Here is a 21,530-nt window from a genome sequence, read left to right on the forward strand (position 1 = left end):
TGGGATGCAATTGGTCACACTTTGGAGAAGCTATTTGCGGCAGGAAATGATCATGAATATTCACAATTACTTGAAATCTAATCTCACTGACACTGTTAGAGCCTCCACAGACTAGGGATTTAGTTGTCGACAACTATTTGTGATCGACCACAAAAAGTTATCGACAACTAAAAAACGTGGTTTGTCGCGCAAGTTGTCGCCAACTAAACTCTAAATTATTAGTTTTCGACAACTAATAGTTGTCGACGGCCTCATTTTTTGGCGTTTTTCTAGTGTGTGAAAACTTTTGTTTTATAGTTGTCGACTACTTTTAGACTCTGCGCTATTTCGGTTGCTAAATCAGTATTTGAGCGCCAGTGTGTGGAATCCTTTATCGGACTTATCTAGTTGTCGAAACTTTTAGTTGTCAATCACAAGCAGTTATCGACAACTATAAATCCCTAGTCTGTGGAGGCCCTCAGTTTTAAAGAGAAACTCTACAACGGGAAAAGTTATGGATAGTGATTCCTGCTATTTCTTAAGCGCTCGTTAACGTTATCAATGTATTGCACAACAAATATCGTTTCTGAAATCGGTGGCGAAGTATCATTGGAGTCATTGCAAGTAATGCAATGCGCATGTGCACCGGGTTAGCGGGCGACAAAGTGGCTGTCTTACGAATTGACAATTGAGATATAGGCATCATTTCATTTATCCACAGCCGTTTCGTAAAAACAACTCTACTGCTGTTTGTCGATCACTGATAGATAAAATTTAGATTCCCTAAAAGAGACAACTGAAACATAATTTAAATTGCAAACAAAGGATTTTTGTTTGAAACTCGCCCTTTAGTCAGTGAAACATCTGTACACAAACCACCGGCTATAGCTATAAAGTTTATAAGCCAAACGGGCGAGCAAAAGTATTTTATTCACTAATTTTTTTATCACACCATTAAATAGGAATATAGCCAAGGAATCGAAAACTTTATACGACCCTACTTTATACTACTCGAACTAATGAAACTATTTTTCGACACCCATATAATGTCTGATTTTGGTAAGATATTCAGTCCCACTTATCATTCAGTTACTTTTTTAGTGATGATGTTTGAGTCGCAATCTGCTTCTATAGTAAGCTTTTTTCTCGTTCTTAGAATTTTGAAACTGATAACCAGGTAAAAGGAAAAGAACAGAAATCAATTATATTGCTAACAATGAACTTTGATGATTCAGCTAGGCCCCCTTTCTTAGCAGGGTTATACGAAAAGTCAACTTTAAACGTAGAATATTGAAATTTTAATTCAGAGTCTATTGTTAGGATTACATGGATAAATGCACGGGTAAATGACTAAAGTGAATATACACCCGCATGATATTTCTGGTTGATTCTCATAAATTGCGGTTAAATTGATAGCATGGGTCCGATTCGCTCCTAAAATACGAAGAGCAAACCCTGTACACCCGGTGTTGACACATTCAGATCAGGACTGCGTGGATTCTTCTAATTTTACCTAGATTTAAATCATACACCTTCCAGTAAATTTTAAATCAAACCTTACAGTAAATATAACGAAAAAAAAAACGATCTTGTCATTGAGAATGAAAGTGTTTTGTATACATACATTGTAAATACAATATTAAAACGGTAAACGAGAAGTGGAAAAATAAACGAGAATTCAGTGTTAGGCTTATAACTTAGGTAAACAAGTAATTCAGAACACAGCTGTACATATAGTTGTTAGTATATATATTCGGATATAAAGTGTAGTTGATCGATAATTTGGCATCAAAGCCGGCTTGAAATAATTGCAATTGCTTTATTGTTGAAAAGCGCGTATGATGCGCCACACGCCCTTGCTTTAATTCATAAGTGTGTAGGAAGAACGGAAGCTGTTTTGCGGAGGCACGCGAGTACTTTGTGTGATTTGCAATCAAGGAACGCGAAGAAAACAAAGTGATTATCTCTTCTGTCATTTATTATCGCTAATCATTTACGCGAGTGTGAGAAAGTCGCAAGTTGCAACGGCGTTATCAGCTCATGCATCTCTAATGTTTCATTACTAAAAACAAAAGTTTTGACTTTATATTTGCGCAGAATTTTTTTCGAATATCACTTTGTGACATCTCTTCAATCGGCACACAAAGAAGAAGGAATTCAGAAAGAGCAGAAAGCATTGAGTTCAGCATCAAGGTAAAAACACATGAATGCTTTTACGATATCGTAACATTTTTCAGTCTCTGTATGATAAAGTTCTAGCGCAGGCAACAGTTTTTTAGATCATATATATAGCAATAAGCTACACTACTGATTTGCATATTTCGAAACATTTTATTTTAATCTTCGTGCCCTGCAGGATGTAGCCGAGTATATGATCCTGGTTTTGAGGTAAAATTCACTAATTTTATCCGAACAAAGTATCGTTATAATCCAAACCAATATACAACCCCCTTAATCCAACCCAATATAACCCCTTTTCCAAAATAGACAATATATAGCGTCAAAATCTCTTGCTTGACGTGCATAAATGAATTAGCGCGATTTCTACAAACGTCAGTTTTGAATATACTGATGGTTTGTTTGCTTTCGACAAAGTAACGTTTCAAAGATCACAAATAGAAAAGTTTCGTCCATGCGGCCAGTATACCAGAGTTCATCCAGAGCTGATAAATTTCCATATTAGAGGGTGGAATATGTCATGTTAGGCTATATAATATCAGTCGAGCCACGAGGTTTACCTTCGTGCCGAATATTTTATATTCTTACGAAATATCAGTCATCAACCACATGCAGGCGAATGTCACAGGCAAACGCAAATAACCACTTAGTCTTCAGTTGAACGCCGGTTATGCCCTGGTTACAGCCCAAATGAATGTCTTCCCTGAATCACCCGGAAATAGAAATTTTGGCAAAACAAAAGTTTATTAGCGAAAATATCTCTATACAGCAAAGGTTAAAATATATTAATTTTTAGAAAGAAAAATTGTACACACTTTAAAACCTAATCATCGATGATTTGTATTGTTCAGGGATAAAGCCATCTGGGTTAAAATATTAATATTAATAGAGTTTTCTTTAATTAATTAGTTAGCAATATCCACAGAAGAATGAGTTGAAAATAAACTTAATATTCATTCGTATGTTTTGCATGAAGCGCATCGATCCTACTGCTCCAAAACGTCTTAGCCGTCAAACAGACTCCAACGCGTGATTGTACAATAACTTTGAGAATGAAGTTTAATATATAATGTATGCATGTCTATACTAATTTAGAATGGTATAACGTTCATCTACACTCTTACTTAGTAGCAAGTATGCGTAATTGTAAAAAAGTAAAGGTTATACCTTTCTGAAGTGTTGCTATATTCTTTTATATAGCCTACGCTCTGCGAATGTGCACATAAATTTTTACACGGCAAAAAATCGTTTTCTTCAATCCCGGCAAGGAAAAAAACTTGTCTCAAGAAATATTTTCTTGAAACAAGTGCTATAGAACTCGCGCGAACTCGCATCATTATTTTGCCAATCAATATTTCGCAATTTGTCGCTTTTCCAACTGTCATCATAAATGTACTAATATAAATTTCTCGTTCATTTTGCAATTTATCATAATTACGGCATAAGTGAAATTTTAAAATTGCATTTAAGCAACCTCGAGGCGCCAAAAATAGCTAATAGGCACATTACAGCGTTAAAAGTATAGATCAGTGGCTAAGCTTTGATGCCCCCATTCTTCACAAGCCCAAACAGCTCGCTCACATCGATCGCCTTTCACCGTGGCAGATATACTGATACTTGCAGCTGAACGCTATCTTTTTGTCCTTTACTGAAAGCGCACGGGTAGAAGATTATTGGTATATGAACCCTAATAATGACAAGTCTGCAGTCGCTCGTATAATGAGAACACAGCTCTTATTTAAATTATTCAGAAAAATTCGCGTTATCTGCATTGACACGTACTATCGTTAATATGTGAATATTTGGTTATCAAGTACTCACATTTTGCAACATTCATAACGAGACGAAATTACACTCACTCAAACTGACAGCTTTTAAAAGGGAAAAGGCCAGGTTTATGCATATACAATTAAAGTATTTTCTCTTAGGGCCGAAATGGGTCGAAAAAGCTCTTATCTATAATGAGCATAGCGAACACTTTTTCTGATTCTATCATCGCAAACATGATTTTCTATTCACGCTTGTAACTTTATTTCTTATTCATATAGTCGTTCAGAAATCAGAATGCTGTATCATGAGCGCGGATAAATTACTTTGGAATAATTTACATTTAAATTGAATTTGAATCTACACATAAAACATCAATTACATCAAACTGACATCAAAGCGTAAAAGAACGAATAAGCCGTAGTTGTTTCACAATAAATACCGTGAAAACGTTGCAATCATGCACGCAACGCTAAGGTTCATGTGAAGGTTTCCTCATTTAACTCTGGGAAGGGGAATATGAACATGTACCCGAACAATTTCTTTGGTTTTTTTCTCTATTTTACCAGAGTATGAATTTTAAAATTTAAGATAAAAAGGGCCTCGCTGACGATCTATCTTTCACATTTTCAATGAGTTTCTTTGCAAAGTTATACTTCTCGTTTCGAGGTATCGGAGGATTTGATTGTATCTGATCGACGAATGATGTGGAAAAGTATAGCTACATTTGTATTTTCAATCATTCGCTGCGCCGTCAAATCCGAATATAAATTTTTTATGTCCCCATAACGTTCGCTGACTGACAAAGCTCGCATATTCATCAGTATTATACATGCACCAATTAGACTGTTTGGATAGCATGATGCTATGATAGTATAGAGCTTTTCATTTAATTGAAATCAAGCAGCCGGAATCGAAAAATGACTTACACCGTTCGGCCATTGCCACAAAAACGCTATATGAAAACGGCATAAAAATTGCCAGCTGTTTTCATCGTGAAAGCTTTTAAAAAGACGGAGGATTGCAAAAAATAAAAAGTTTTTTTCCGGCTTCATCAAATGTTATCTAACTTTAAACTTGAGAAACTAACCTAAGAAAGTATTTTGTTGTTAAACCGTTGACGCCAAGTTACTCTTACAAAAATGTTTTTAATTTCTAAAAAAAATACAACAACTCTAATATCAACCAAAAGGCAGACAACATGTTTAATCTCGTCAGGAAACATAAGGGCTTCTAATGCCCAAACTCTTTGTGACAGAAAAATAAATATGTACAAAAACGTACATGAATATTTAAAGCAATTATAGAAAGTATAATCTACAAAGTAGTAGAGATTCCTTTTATTCCCAATCGACTTGAAAACTCTTTCAGCTTATAGCTCAGCAGATGTCGATGAGACGCATAGATCAAGAGTTGAATTAGCCATATTGCGTTATCCGGCAAACAATAAAATAATCATTATGGCACTCTCGAGTTTTGAAAGAGTTGCTAAATTTAAAAATGCATCAATTACGAACCCATTATAACTTGGCCGAAAATGGTTTTTCAATTAGGAGTAAAATTGAGGTAAAAGCATCAGGAAATCTGCAAATGTAAATAGAACTCAGTTGACAAAAGAAATTACTAATTTGCCCCTATTTGTCTGGCCACTATTTCAACTTCCCACGTGATAGCAAATACAAGCATTTATATATATCGCATCAGTCCGCAATCCATCGAGCACCAAGCTTTCCACTGCCGGGGACAATTTTAAGTTAAAGGGAAACAGTGGAAGCGATTCACAAGTAAGATCACACAACTATTAGTAGGATATATTAGTAGAGAAAAAAGACGATAGTTATTTACTACGCTCGAGAGAACATTGCCTTTTTATAGGTTAGTCAATGTGTTAAAGCATTAACTTCTGTTAGTTAGTTAGTCATGTGTATATCCTGGGTCCACGGATGGGAGTAATTCATTGTGTATATTATATAATTTCTCATTATAAAATCTAATAGATACGGCACTGCGCATAACATACAAAAGCCAACCAGAACACTTATATGTCTCATTATCCGCAGAACCCACCGCTATGTAATGAAGATCTATCTTCTACGTTCTAAGAGTACATGCATGTACTGGCTGTGATATAATGACCATTTGTGACTGAAACGCAAGCTTGTGGCCGTGGAAAGTATTCACATCGCGCATCAGCATAATGCATTCATAGTTTACACAGAAATACCTGCGGTCACAGATCGAACCAAACACCCGTATATCTAAATAAATATGAAACATTTACTTTATCGTGCAGTTGCCTCACTTGCCTGTGGCATCTGAGGCAGACTTGGGTAGAGGAAACAAGCTATGGCCCAAACGTAGCAAAAAAAGAAAAGATGAGTACATGTGCCAACCATTGGGAAACATGACAACAAACACCGATTTTAATCTGAAATATAACAATTAAAGAACGATCTGCTTAAAAGGTCGTCGTGCGACCGTTGCGCAGTTAAAACATTTTTACTTAGACAAATCTCGACAATACTGATGGTTTTTACTGAAAAACAGTATCAAATTTCACAGCTATAGGTCATGCTGTTTTCTTCGCATCTTATACAATTTTGTGCAGCTCTTTCAAGATAAAAATAAGATTATCGTCGCAAGAATTTGTCTTGATCTTTTGATCAAAATGTCGTTTAATGTGCAATGGGCGTAAGTGCTCTCTTAAGGGCATGCAACTTTTAACCACAAAACTGTCAAAACCTTTGACAAAATTACGAGCATTCCACGAATTTCAGTTTCGTATTCTTTGATTGCGCATGCCTTTTGAAGCCTTCCCACGCACACGCCTGTGCATGCAATAATTGCATGGCTGGACTAACAACGGTGAGATTGTATTTCAATTGCATTTCTTTAATTCTGTCTATATACGCGAGGCAAAATCTCACATGCGGACTACATGAACATGCAAGTGCATGCTCGGCAAGGCTATTCCACATTTAGTGTATAGCCAATAAAAATGAACACATGCACGTGCTATTTTTGTTGACATCCTTAAATAGATCAATATAATACTATATAAAATATGTTTTCTATAACATAGGAATAATTTTTGAAAGGGTTTTCGACGATATATATACGTAACGCCAATGTACCACAGATTTGCAAACTTGGTACAGAACTATACAAAAATACAGTTATACGATACAATTACAGGAACTGTTCTTATGTTTTATATGAGGAATGTTCTTAAATTTGTAATGCTGGTACTATATACCATAGTGTATTTTTGATCGGAAAGTATCATTATTGCATGGTTTTATCACAGACCGCGCCCACTAGCTCAAAAAGCACAAAAACGCGAAAAATAATTGGGAATAACAAGTCGACGAAAGCGAGACTCCGTTCAGCGCCGGTGTCCACGTTTTCGTAAAGACATGTGTGCATGTCAATATGTTTCATTTACATGATTTACGAAACATCAGATATGCTGCAATTCAAACTGCTAACACTTTTTCTTGCAATTTGATTTGCAGAAATGCAGAAATGCGCACTGTTAAACCGTTTGAAATTCCAAAGCCCAAACAAATACAATAGTTTTTGTCCATTCTCTTATCGGTATAACCCATAATAGCTAGCCATTACAATGGCAAGCTGGCTATAAGCAAAGGCGTTTCGGAACTTAATGGTCTCTGAAGATCGTCAAAAACTATAATGATTTTAAACAGTCTTAGTTTACAAATAATATAATTTAATCAACTAATTTTAGCCTGCATTGCATGCATGCTTCAAATATTTGGGTTCTTCGTATCATCCAGTCTCATACTCACTCATACAAGCTAGCCAGTGGGGAATTTCGTTTTATTATTCATAGAAAAATACTGAGAAAATTTACATGTGAGAAATATTTATGTCTAGTTGCCTTGGTGAGGAGAAAAATAAAACTGATCTGAAAAACATTCATTAATTTGTACGAGTAATATACATGTACAGATGCAAGCAAGATACAAAATCAGAAAGAGTCGATTAGATACGTTGCATTTCTCATTTATAATGTGCGTTTTTTGCATGGAAACGAAATTAAATGCGTCCAGTTAGATTGCCACAAATTAGATGTTTCCCGAGACAAAAAAATTGACATACATGCACGAATAAATACACATGCATTGGCGCTAGATGAAGGCTTTGCTCGACTCTTTATTCCGAATAATCTCTCGTTTCCGAGTCGTGGATAAATCCATCAAATTTCGAATCAAAAAGGACTTTTATATGACAGTACTTATTTTTACTACCAGTATAGCGCGGTTTTGATTACAATTCATAACATTTCAAGTATATTTACATTGAAACAATCCTTTATGTTCCTACAACCATGCAGCTTCATTCATTTCTCCGAAATATAAGGTAGATTCTTCGTGAGAAAAGTGCGATATATATAAACTCATTTTTGTTTTTGATCCTTTATGCGGTTATTTTGATTAGGCCTGAAAACCAAGCATTTTATCAAGCGTGGCGTGCATGGTACTATATTTAAATATCCAACACAAAGTCACAAACCGCTTAGCTACTGACTCACGCAAGAAAAAGCAATGCGCCCAGCCTCGGGAATTCGATTTCTTAGCGGGTAGTATAATATTCCATGCATGCAATAACCGGCAAAATGTAATATCCATATATATAATGAAACTTTACCTATATATAGTATACAAGCGTCGCTACTAGCCTACTTCTGTATAGAAGTATAATAATTATACTAAGCAAATAATGGGCAATAGCTAATAAATATAGTTTTTGTTGCTCGCAATTTGTTACAAATTTCAGACAACATGCAATTCAAAATGAATAAAAAATTGATTGTTCTGATATACGGATCTTGCTTTAGCGACTGATAAGAGAGTGATATTATATATACTATGTCTATGTTTACATGCGAAGATTATAGTTATCATCAACTCGTTTTTTTCGCCTGATAATTCCTCCTGCTATAATTGACAAATGAAAAATATTCTCGCCGATAAGGATAGAAATTATTAATAGCTGCATCCGGTTGGGTTGATATGACACGTTTATACCGATCATGAATTTAGTTATATAGATGTCGCCGAACTGTCTGCTACTAAATGCGTGTGCACGTGATCACTATTCAGTTGATATAGATCTAGACTATTCAGTTTATATATTATAATATATATAATTATATATATATATATATATATATATATATATATATATTATCATTAGGGTTCTCATATGGAAACATATATAAATACGTAAATATTGATAACGTGATTGTACTGCATATATGTTAAATTTATGAGAAATCGTTCGACGTGACGACGTCTGTCTTGAAAATTTCTTAAAATTCCACACCTAGGCGAACAATATAGATAATAATAAAGAACAAGAGAAAATATATATACTTGATTTGAGGGTAGTGTTGAACTGAAGACGATTTTGAAAAACAAATGGAACTGATTAGTAAATGATCCTGTGGGTAGCCCAGAAAGATCGATTGTGCATTTTTCAAATGAGTGCATGCTAATTGTATCAATAGAATTTATCAATAGAAGACAAAATTTTTTAAAAACCTTTCCAATTTATTCTATAAATCCAAATCAGAATCCAAACACAAACAATTTAATTATGATTTATCCTCTCACTTTTTAGTTTAGAGTTATCACTATTATATAGGAGTCACCAGACTATAGAGTGTGACGACAAAGGGAATTTGAAAAGTGACTTTATTTCACGGTCTGTAACGAACCCACTCGTGCACTCGTTAATTCACATTCATCATTAGAAGAAAATCGCATCAAAAATTGCAACAAAAATGGTTTCAAAATGATTTCACGAAAGCCAGGCCAGAACGTATTTACTTCAGAAACGTGCTTTAAGTCGGTCATTTTGTCTGATTCCTAGCTCGAATAAATTTCATACACCACACATGGCACAAAGTAAATAATTATATATAGAATGATGTTTGTTTTTCTGGTATTCGTCCACCATTATCTTTACTCAAAGACAAGTTGAATAGCTAATAGCATGAAAGACGCGTGGTCACCATTACGATCCTAATGGCTTTTATGTCCCACAGCTGGTGGTGGGTGGGCGAAAGTGGGAAGGCGGGGCACGACTACAAGGTTCATTGAGCTGATGATCGGTCAAACGTTAAAAATCTAAGAGCTTTTAACGCGGCATTAACTCAGGTGCATAATGTATCGGCTTTATTACAAACACAGACACGCAAGATTCTATTTTAGGCAGCTGAGTTTGACGAGATCAAAACACCTAAATCAGACCGTCCATCGCGGGAAAAAAATACAGAAGCAGTTCAAATACAAAAGCCTGCTCTTGACTATGCTGAGTTGTAAAATATCCAGTTTATTAATTTTAAAGTTATTTTCTATACTAAGACTATAGAACGACGATGTAGCTAATTTAACATATATACTGATGCATGCATGCACATGTTAGTATAAGTTAGCCTATTAGTGCTAATAAATATAAGGCCTAATACTTCACAAAATATTACTTGCCTTGCACACGTCATATCTACTATATATCAATTGTGAAATTTTCGGTTGTTAATGATTGAACATTCTAGTCTATCTCCATCAATATCAGATGCGATAGGTTATTATTTTGCTGTCAAAGCTTTCATCTTCAACCTTTAAGTCCTATATTATGAATACATGCATGCATTTAGAGAATTTATACATGCCACACAGCATATTGGATATTACTTATCTATTAAAAATCTACCTATAATAATACCTATAATACATTCTTACTAGATAGGTAGAGTCAATATCAAGCGCTCTATATGCTTACATATAAGCAGTGAGACCTTCATTTTCATTTTCCAAAGCATTCAGTTAGAGAATCGATATCTATACAAGCTGCAACAATATTGATTTATTAATTGCATGTGATGGCAGAAAAAAATGCATAGATTAACGACATCGTTATATGCTAAAATTATTCTTCCCTCAACTTAATCCCCTCGTGTACGTGTTAGAGCGATTGGGTGGTTGAAAGTGTTATAATTGAGGCAGGCTATGTTATATCTGTGGTTATATGCACAGGTATAATATTTGCCAATAGGTCGCTGTGTAAACAAATTGAATCCATGGCCATTAAGGCTCTGTTTACTTTTTTAAAAAGAAACGCAGCCAGGGGTCTGTGGAAAAAACAAAAAGCACAGAAGGTGATTATATATTTAGCACAATTCAAACTCACTTATAGGGTTATCTTACTGAGATTCAAATCGAGTCTCATTTTTAATGAAGGTTAAATCCTGATTATATATCCCAAGGTTTGCATGATAAACTTTGGTGATTATCTCTACGTTTGGTACACTATTCAATTTTAATTTCAGCGAATGGCATTGTCATTATTTTTTTATTGGTTAATACTGATTGATTCGATCGATCACTTTGACATGTTTGAACTCCCACTCATAACGGAAGGTGTAAATACAAATGGAACATTGTTTTAATTTCCATATTAACGGTTAGCTCTACGGAAAACATGTAGGTTATGATGCTCTGGCGAAGACGAAGCTGTAACTGATATATTTACTTTGATTCAAAAGTAGGGCGCCTGGACACAGTTTTGGATTGACACAACTATCAAAACAGGTCGGTTATATCTAATTTCGAGCGATTTTTACGCAATTTTTACAACGGATATGTACGCTCAATATAATACACGCTGCGAATCGTGGGTTCTGGATTGAGGTGAAATTCCTTAAAGACTTCTTCATAGATCTTACATACTAACACTATCTTCATTTCTAATTATATGGTATTCAATGAAATTAGAAAATTGCTTAAATACTTCAGGATCAATAAGATTGTTAATCATCGTTAGTTCCTAATTGGGCTCCTTATTAACATTAGCGGTTTTGATTAAAAGGACTATGTGGAACTCTATGCATGTGTAACTGAGAGACGGGAGAACTTGAGAGAACAACACAAAATTGTCAAGTACGAGTGAATCTGTAGCAGTAATTTTGCTCGCAGAATTTGAGGTATTTGAAAAGCAGAGGCGTGATGCCTCCCTATCAAATTGGCTAATAACTATATGGATATGCCCATCCAAGCATGCAATATATAGCTAATTCAATATTCAATTAAAATTGCAAACCAGAGCACGAAAGGGATGATGGGCAGGGCTTCAACTTACTATGCCTAATTATTCAAAGATTATCTTCAAAGTTAAATATATTTCCTGTTGTTATGGTCATCTCTTTCATCTTAGAGATTCTTACAAAACCAATCTTCCAAGTTAATCTTGCAGCCGCTAAGCAAAACCCATCCCACGCGCTTTCGGAGTTCAAGGATGATATTTAAGGAGAGCCTTTATTATTGAATTAGCTGTACATGTTGTGTATAACTACGCCTAGGTGATGATATAATTAATCTAATGGCTGATAGCATATCTATGTTGGTTCCAGTATGCATGTTTACTCGGTTCGCCTGTTAGGCTCTGCGAATGTATATCTCATGAAAAAGAATAAACTGATAGATTTCAACCCATCATAGCCACGTGATTTCCACAGGACAATTCTATTATTACACCGAAACATATAACGCGAAGAGAATATAAACACAATTTATGCAGTTTTTCGTGACGAGCGCAATCAATAAAAATCAATCTTCAATGCGACGATTTTCAGTAAGTTGGCAATTTAGAAACGATCGGTTACTTTTCTCGAAACACTATAGATATCGAAAAAGGGCAAAATATGGTAATCGCACAAAAATAATTCATTTTCTTAAGAAAATCTTATCCTTTATATTTTTTGTGCACCTGTCTTAGTCTCAGTATTGACATGTAGTATATGTGAGGACGAAATCCGTAACCGTAAAAATATTCTTTTGTCTTCAATTTCCTTCGTCATATGTTGTGGGCGGGGCATTAAAATGCAACTATAGTATACACCTTACTTACCTTGCGTCTAGTTCTTTCTGATGTAATTATCGTGTGTATAAGAATCTTAATAAGCTAAACAAGTTTTGATTCAATTCGTTTAACGGCTCTTTTTAAATTTGGGCGGGTAATATCGAGTACGAAATATGATAATACGATAATGGTGATGATTATAATTATGATGTGATTATATAATTATAATAATAAGATTATGATGTCGTTTAAAAATACTGGCCCACAGTTATTTCGTAAGATTAATTGCATTCAACGGGGTGACCTGACATCTTTTACAAAAAATAGTATTTAAATAGCATTGCTCCTTAATCTTCCACGAAATGTAAGTCAAATTCCCCCACCAGAAGTAAGAAGTTATAAGCGTATACCAAACGAAAGTTACACTGGCAAACATGTTCTTGACAGAAAGAAGAGCGGCGCTTATATTTACTATACGTTAATAAGTTAACCTTGCAATTCAGACATTCAAAGACGATGTTTTAACTCTCCTGCTGGTTACAAACAGACCTTCCCGGCATGACATTGTTTCTTAACTAAATAAGGAGTGTTGTGTAAGTGCGGGTGTGGGAGCGAGAGAACAAACACGTATTTTTTTCAATTTTTTAAATCGCTCGAAACTCCAACGCGCATCCTACGCGCACTGATTCACCCAGTAGTCTGCTATTCAACTGTTGGGTGCCATTTGTATACGCACCTGTTCGGATATTTTGCACGATTGTCCGGCTCTTGCAAAAGAATGTGCCCGATTGTTGCAAAGATACAACATGAATTTATTTATATTTGGAAATCATTCATTGTATTATTATTAGTAAACGATATTAATGAAGCTGCATTCATCACAGTTACGTACCAACATTCCGACCCCAGTCTTTCGTGTGCCAATAATCTGACCAGAATGTGACTTACTGGAATGTTTCATGTTGTCTTATCTCTTAGAAAATCATGTGAAATTGACTCCTCAGAATTGTACATATTTGATGGGGAATTTCAAAAGGAATGATAAATAAGCTCCACGAGGAATTTTAAAAATACTCATATGGTCCCTAGGCAAACCACAAGAAAATGCAATTCCAAAATGTTGCCCTTACCTACAGACGCCATGAATTAGTTCATAAAGAAGGCCGTCAAGGAACTGTTTGCTATTCGAACCCAACATAAATTAGATTTCCAGACGTTAGACAAATAGGCCATAGACAAAGAGACAAAACCATTTTCTGCAAAACAAATAAAGAAAAATCCTCAATAAAGTACGTCTTGTAGTGGAAAAGTGCTTGATCAAACGTCAGTTGCTTCAATAAATGAATAAATAATTAGTCTGTCTGTTCATTCACCCCATGCATCATAACCCAAATAGTCAAAAAAACGCAATACGTGAATACGGTCTTACTCGAATTTAGTTCCAGTAATCGTCAAATACTGGTACTCATAGTTCATTATTTAAATTTCAACGTCTTGTTTTCTCAGATTGAAAAGACGATATGAAGACTACAGTATTACTGACACTGGTAGCATTCCTGTGGTGCGTGGAAAGCAGGCAGCTACGAGGTGGAAGAGATAAAATTCCCAATGATCAGCTGCGAGGCGGTCGGTCCATCATTTCCCACGAGGATCAACTACGTGGAGGAAGAAATGTCATTTCCAAGGAACAACTCCGTGGTGGCAGAGAGATTATTGAAGCAGATCAACTACGCGGTGGACGAAGCAAGATTGCTAACAAAAAGCATAGTAGAGAGTTGGAATCAGAGGATCAACTACGGGGAGGAAGAAATGTAATTTACAATGAACAACTCCGTGGTGGCAGAGACATCATCGAGGCAGATCAACTACGTGGAGGAAGAAGCAAGATTGCGAACGACAAGCATAGTAGAGAATTCGATCAACTTCGCGGAGGAAGAAATGTTATTTACAGTGAACAACTCCGTGGTGGCAGAGAGATCGTCGAGAATGACCAGCTACGTGGTGGAAGAAGCAAAATTTTTAACGACGATCAACTACGCGGCGGAAGAGATGCCATTACTCATGACCAACTTCGAGGCGGACGAGATACTATTGCGAAGAGGCAATTGCGTGGTGGACGAGATATGATAGAGTATGATCAGCTGCGTGGTGGCAGAGATTCCATTCCTAATGACCAGTTGCGCGGTGGACGAGAGGTGATTTCCAACGATCAACTACGTGGTGGAAGAAATGTCATAGCGAAAGACCAGCTGCGAGGAGGTCGCGATACAATTTCCAAGAATACAAAAAACTAACAGGAATGTAGAAAATAATGTACAAGGTACAATATCATCAGTATATTCTAGAGTGTTACGTCATTCCAGTTGTGATCAAATCAAAATGTGTTATCTGAGTTAGTTCTTCATCATATGCGATGGCTTTGTGCTTGGTTGCAAATATGTGCAAAAAACGGCCTTATGCGATGAGACAAGATTATGATGAAAACAAGTGGTGTACTGTATGTGACATTACCTGGAGTGCTAATTAAGTGCTCAAGTTATCACTATTGAAATTTGCTTCAAAAACTGAAATTTCTTTCGAAAGTGTTCTTATAACGCAGAAAACGCTATTCAAAGCCCTAAATCTAAACAATTTTCCACAAACCCATCTTGGCTGTCTCCCTATGGCCTATACTTTTTGGTAGAGAGCAAGAAATCGCGGGAAAATGCTTAAAAGATTCCTTGTCGTATGTCTAATCGTACATTTACTAACATAACACTCTGTTTCTTCCATTTAGATTAGAATCTGCAGTAAGATCAAAGCATTAAGGACGAACATGCAAGTCGTATATACAAGTTAGAATAGATTTAATATGCCTAAATACACGAAATGAAAACGTCACATATGAATTAGTAATTAATCGTTAAAAAAGTAACTGTTGTGCGAGTTGTATATACTATAGATATGGTGTATTCGCATGCGACAATTCAATCAATAAAGTATACTTATAATTGTGTGCAATGAGTCAATGACAACATATTCTTTTTTAAAACGGAAACTTGATAATATACGGTATATATCATTTTTCCAAATATAACAATAGAGTTGATGTTCACGGGCATATTAAAATGTGTTTTTGTTTTGAGCGAGCGTAGAGAGGGTTAAAATGTGTTTTGAGGAGTGCCAAAAACACATTTATGGCCAAGAATATTATATTTACTTTAAAGGGCAATTATTGAATAAGAAATTATGCAATGGGACAGCAGCCTAAAATATATTTCAGCCCGGCAAATTTCTCATTTTGGCCCGCAAATACACCGCAATGCCCGCCAAAGTTAATATAATAAATTAAGATTATACACTCCAGTAGACGAAGCTGTGGCGACACTATTCCTCTTGGAAATTTTTGGACGTTCTGGAATTACTTTAGTGGGGCAATTCATGTCATGGCACACGGGCATACCAGCTTTTTAGTATTACCAATTGCCTACTCCCTCCAAGCAAAATGGGCCAACATTTACCAGGGGCATGGGATTTGCAAGAATAAATAAAAATAAAAAGTTCCGGATATTTTCCTGACAGAAAACCGAACTGATTATTCATTTTATCTTTTAAGTCCGAAAATTGCTAATCGGAGGTGCACCCCTAACACCCGCCTTCAGTACGGCCGTGATCGTAGGTAACATATTGGAATGACATACGCTATATACAAGCTGATCTAAACCAAAACCCATTTTGATTTTCACCTTTTTCCATCGAGGTATGGTGAGTGCCCCGGTTGCCGTTCAAAAAAGTATTTCAAATGGAAATGCCAATTTGTCTATAGGCGAACGCCATACGTGCTAGGAGCCCCCCCCCCGAAATTTTGGGCTGATTTCCTATTTTAATTTGTCAATTCTTGTCTTGATACACGAAAACAGGTTTAGAACGCGTTTAAATTCTGATCTAACGTTGAGATATTATCAATCCAGTGCTACCGTTTTGTTATAAAATTTATGAGACAGACATTTATGTGACATTTCAAGGAGACGTTCATATTTCATGGACATGATATGGCGGTAACTGAGCGGGAAATTTCAAACACATCTGAGTGGTTGCAGAATACCAAACACATCACCGTCGATGTCGAGTGGCTAGAACCTTGTTTATCTTGGCTGAAAAGTCGGGGGAATGAATACGTGGTAGGTTAACGCGTGGTTTAACTCTAAGCTAATTTATATAGCCTTGACGCATCCTGGGTCTTGTATTTATGATCGAATGATGAATCTGATTATTTTGTTACAAAATTGTTTTAGAACATTTCTGGTATATTTTTCATAGGTAGTGGTATCAAATGAAACATACACATAGTAGTCCAATAGTGATTTTTTAGAAAAATATCTAGAATACCTATCTCAGGCTTAGTAATTGTACATTTTCCTGCCTATGATTCTTTCAAGTCATGTACAATGGTATAGGTACCCCTAAAACAGGTTGGCATAGGTAATGAAATGATTCATTACAGTAATAAAAAACAAATTATTGAAATTAATAATTTTAGGTTAGCTCCTTTAAAGCCATTAACCGTTCAATACACTTTACATATTCCTGAATTTTCTGTTTTAGGACTTAAAGAATGATGTTTATGAACAATGGTTAATTTCAGATCTGAGTGATAGTGGTTTCCCTGTTTTGCCAAACCAAATTTCAACTATTTCTAAAACCTTTACACAGGGAATTATTATATTGCAAGTAATTATTGCATATTTTATATCATTGTGCCCCATGCACAGGCAAACGTACATGAGAAATAATTAGGATTATATTGTTCTTTCCTGGGCATACTTCCATTATTATTATTATTATTTATTATTATTATTATTTATTATTTATCACTAGTATTTCCTGTCCAATATGTTTTTATTGCATACACAAAACAACTAATATTTTTTTTTATAGATGAATTCAATTGTTGATATTGGTGCATCAGCATATAGCCAACTGAAGAAACTTAAGAATGAAATTAATGACGATGCAAGTGTTGATGAGGAGAGAACTCAGGCAGTAAAAATTTAAATTATAAACATTTGTGTATTGAAATTTTGAAGCTCAATCTAATTATGCAATAAGGGCCTAATTGCTTTGGACAATATAAAGTTCTCATGGGCATGCAAATCTGCCCATGCTGCCACAAAAGAGCTCAAAGCACTTTTCCACCCATCTAGACAATAAAAATTTACAACTTTGCTTATGCTTGCAGTGTTTATACATCTACATAAAATTAATACAGGAGCATTTTGATTGGATGAAAACACAATGTAATATATAATTAATATATTATTATTGAATTTTTTTCCCTGTTAGTGGCAGCCAAAACCATGTAGAATGTTGAAATTAGAACTGACAGATGGAAGGCAAACAATTGGAGGAATGGAATATCAACCAATGAGAAAATTAAGTACCAATTTAAAGCCAGGAACAAAGGTGGAAACTTCTTAAAATAGTACCTCTGTAATAGTAAAAAAGTAAACTATTCACTGAATTCTAATTAAACCAAAATGTACCAAACCATTATGATTTTTTAATCTTTTTGACCTACCATTCTTTCAGATATTGATTAAAGAAAATACATTATGTAGATCTGGAATGCTGTTTTTGACTGATGATAATGTTGAGATTTTAGGAGGAAATGTTCCACATATGGTGGAAGAAAATTCACAAATGAATATTTTACAACATCTTGTCAGGTATATCAGTTGTAAAATGACAGACATCACATGTATAACAGTATGAACTTCTAACTTATGATAAAATATATGACTAATGTCTTTTCTGACATCTTTTAACCATAAACGTATATCTATTTGACGTGTGATGACTGATTGAAAACACTTATTCGCCCTAAGAAAATAAAATGGTCTGTTCACTGCTGATATTGTGTTATTGTCAATATTGAACAGGAAGGCCAATGGCGATGATGATGTTGGTCAGCAGACGGATGATAACGCAAATCATGTATTACAAAACAATGATCATAGCTCTCAAATTGATGAGACAAATTCACAGAGACTTAGAGACCTCGAATCTTTGCTTAACGACGATGACGATTTCTTGGCTGAATTAGATGATGATACCATTAATGGAGGGAATTCTAATGGTCCTATAAATCAGCCACGTGCATCTAGACAACCTGCCATTATCGTTATCGATGATAATAGCTCTCAAACTGGCGATACAAATCCAGAAAGAGACCTCGAATCTTTGCTTAACGACGATGACGATTTCTTGGCTGAATTAGATGATGATATCATTAATGGAGGGAATTCTAATGTTCCTATAAATCGGCCACGTGCATCTAGACAACCTGCCACTATCGATAATGATGATGTGGTCGCCAATGATCAAGATATGATGGATGACGAATTAATAAGATATATTGAAGAAAATACTGAAGACTTTTGAGAGAGCCTAGGATGCTTACAAAAAGACTGACGCAGTTCAAATTCACAAGTATTCTGCATTGTACTAGCGCTTGTACCAGCTTGCATTAAATACAATTCACATTTAGTTTAAAATACGAGAAGCAGTGTTTCTGAATAAATTTCCTTTTTTATAAGAAGAGAAATAAACAAAAAACTCGATCTTCTGAACAGCTTAACAGCAATAATAACAGGAGGTCGAGAGAGAGATGTGAGAGGTTACGTTAGCTTCTGTCAACGTCACAGTAATTCAGCAACAGCGCCTAACTACCGCTATATCTCCCTCTCTCCCATTTGTCAGTTTACAGTAACCTTTATACGGTGAAAAGCCGTTACTGTTAGTCTCACGCTGGGCCAAGGACCAGGGTCTCTTTCTCCCCGTGGTGCGGAGGTAAAGATCCTAGATACGAGTATGGCTAAGAAGTCGGTTCTTGCTTGAAGCACATGCCGGTAAACAATAATTACCTAAGGCTAAGCATATTGTTCGCCAAGGAAAATTACAACATATAACATTTAAAAAAATTTTTTTAAAGGATTTATATTCACTAACAACAGATAAATTTAAATACTTCAGAGCGCTTTCCTTAAGGGGCTAAAATGGTCAAACCGGTCATATATTTAATTGAAATAGAGTATTAGGTTGAAAATTAAGCGGTGAAACTGCATTTCCCCTGCTGGGCAGATGTAATTCATGATATATTTGATCCGGATTTCTTGAGACACTCTAAAATACCAGCAATGTGTACTGAGATACAACAGGGCCAGTCTGTCCGTTTTTACCGTACAAAGGAAGGGCCCTTACTTGATGACCTCACTTCGTTTTGGCAACAGCCAACATGAACAGGTGAGATGCCAAGAGAAACCGTACGCAAAAATATAGTTGGCCTAAACTCTCAACCTTCGCTGGCCCAGTCAATCGGTTATCTTATCGTCCCCCCCCCGGCGAATGCCTTAAACAGTATTGTATATAAAAATTTCTTACCCTTCCTCAAGTTGTTTGTGTGGCTTGCATGTCTCCGGTAGTTGATCAACTTGCAGCTAGTGCTTCGACGTGCTTTTTTATCAGAAACGCGAGCTAAACTTCCCTTGCCATATATATGTATATTTTGATAGCTATAGTTTGGGCTACAACACGTGTGGGTTGTTTGTCTTCTCCGACTGAAACCATGAGCAATGGAATTAGAATTTGGCGCACTAAACTTATTGTGGAATTCAAGAAAAAGTATTAGTTACTATAGTCTTTACACTCGATTTGCCTTTCCATGTTTCTGTCAAGCCGTTTTTCAATCATAAGTATACTCGATCTGCAAATGAACAAGGGTGGAATTTATCACCGTGCAGTTTCAGCAACTGCGAGAATTATACAGGGTGTCCCAAAGGAGTCCTCCCAATTGAAATGACGCTTTGTTGGAATTTGAATGCATGATCAACGCAGTAGTGTGTAAATAGCATAGTTAAGTTGAGGCATTCAAATAAAGCGTCTTGCTTTCAATTCGGTTTATCATAATATTAAGGCAATCAGATTCTAACAAAGGCTTGATTTCAATAGAGGGGACTTTTTTGGGACACCCTGTACAGGGTGTATAGATATGAAAATCAAGCTTTTGTTAGAATGTATTATTAGCCAAACTAACGGGTGTTTAAAATCACTAAAGATTCTGTTAGAATATATTATTATGCCAAACTCACGGGTGTTTTAAAATTAAAGGGAGACGCTCAATTTGAATGTCTTAACCTAATTACTATGTCTATGCCATTTACCATTGCATTCATTAATCACGCATTCAAATTCCAACAGAAGCTTCATTTCAATAGGAGGTACTTTTTTTTGTACACCCTGCAAGACGAGGGACATGTCGAAGGTCATGGTGCTTGACTCGAGTTAATAATTTTAAATATTGTTATCCATTTCTGCATGTTAATTGTAATAGACCTTGTAGCTTGAAATTTTCGCTATGACTACAAAAAACAGAATCCTTGCAGGCGTCACGGGCTTGATAAGTCATTATGCATAAGTTGTGTTTTTATTAAATAAAATCATTTGTGGGTGAAAACACATTTTATACTGTCATCATGCATGAACATGATAAAAATTGCTTATGCATGTTAAAAATTTGTTGTACACTTGTGGGTGGCAACAGGTGCTTAAGGGGCTGTTTACATGAGCCCGGTTACCCAAGATTCAACGAAGCGTGAGAGGACTTGGAAGCATTGAAATAATTCTTTATGACACCAAACAAGCACATGCTATTATACGACTGCCAGGATCATGTTATCTGCTCA

At 35.6% G+C, this 21,530-nt stretch overlaps 2 protein-coding genes across 4 annotated transcripts; both read left to right on the forward strand.

Moving 5' to 3' along the window:
- Nucleotides 1-2,024: 2,024 nt before the first annotated feature.
- On the forward strand, nt 2,025-15,813 carry LOC114527867. Of its 3 annotated transcripts, none has more exons than XM_028549574.1 (3): nt 2,025-2,172; nt 14,317-15,130; nt 15,587-15,813. In XM_028549574.1, the coding sequence occupies exon 2, from the start codon at nt 14,331-14,333 to the stop codon at nt 15,102-15,104; it is 774 nt and encodes a 257-aa protein (XP_028405375.1). In that variant the 5' UTR covers nt 2,025-2,172; nt 14,317-14,330; the 3' UTR covers nt 15,105-15,130; nt 15,587-15,813. The 3 variants fall into 3 exon arrangements, with proteins under 3 accessions (XP_028405375.1, XP_028405376.1, XP_028405377.1); XM_028549575.1 differs by lacking the exon at nt 2,025-2,172 and adding an exon at nt 5,606-5,708; XM_028549576.1 differs by lacking the exon at nt 2,025-2,172 and adding an exon at nt 11,406-11,543.
- An 856-nt stretch (nt 15,814-16,669) lies between these two features.
- On the forward strand, nt 16,670-19,232 carry LOC114527874 (recQ-mediated genome instability protein 1-like). Its single transcript, XM_028549583.1, has 6 exons — nt 16,670-16,970; nt 17,395-17,520; nt 17,728-17,832; nt 18,133-18,252; nt 18,379-18,515; nt 18,729-19,232. The coding sequence occupies exons 1-6, from the start codon at nt 16,842-16,844 to the stop codon at nt 19,228-19,230; spliced, it is 1,119 nt and encodes a 372-aa protein (XP_028405384.1). The 5' UTR covers nt 16,670-16,841; the 3' UTR covers nt 19,231-19,232.
- The last annotated feature ends 2,298 nt before the right edge of the window (nt 19,233-21,530 follow it).

This window comes from Dendronephthya gigantea, unplaced genomic scaffold (assembly GCF_004324835.1).
Source record: "Dendronephthya gigantea isolate DGI-Jeju-01 unplaced genomic scaffold, DenGig_1.0 000047F, whole genome shotgun sequence".
NCBI lineage: Eukaryota > Metazoa > Cnidaria > Anthozoa > Malacalcyonacea > Nephtheidae > Dendronephthya > Dendronephthya gigantea.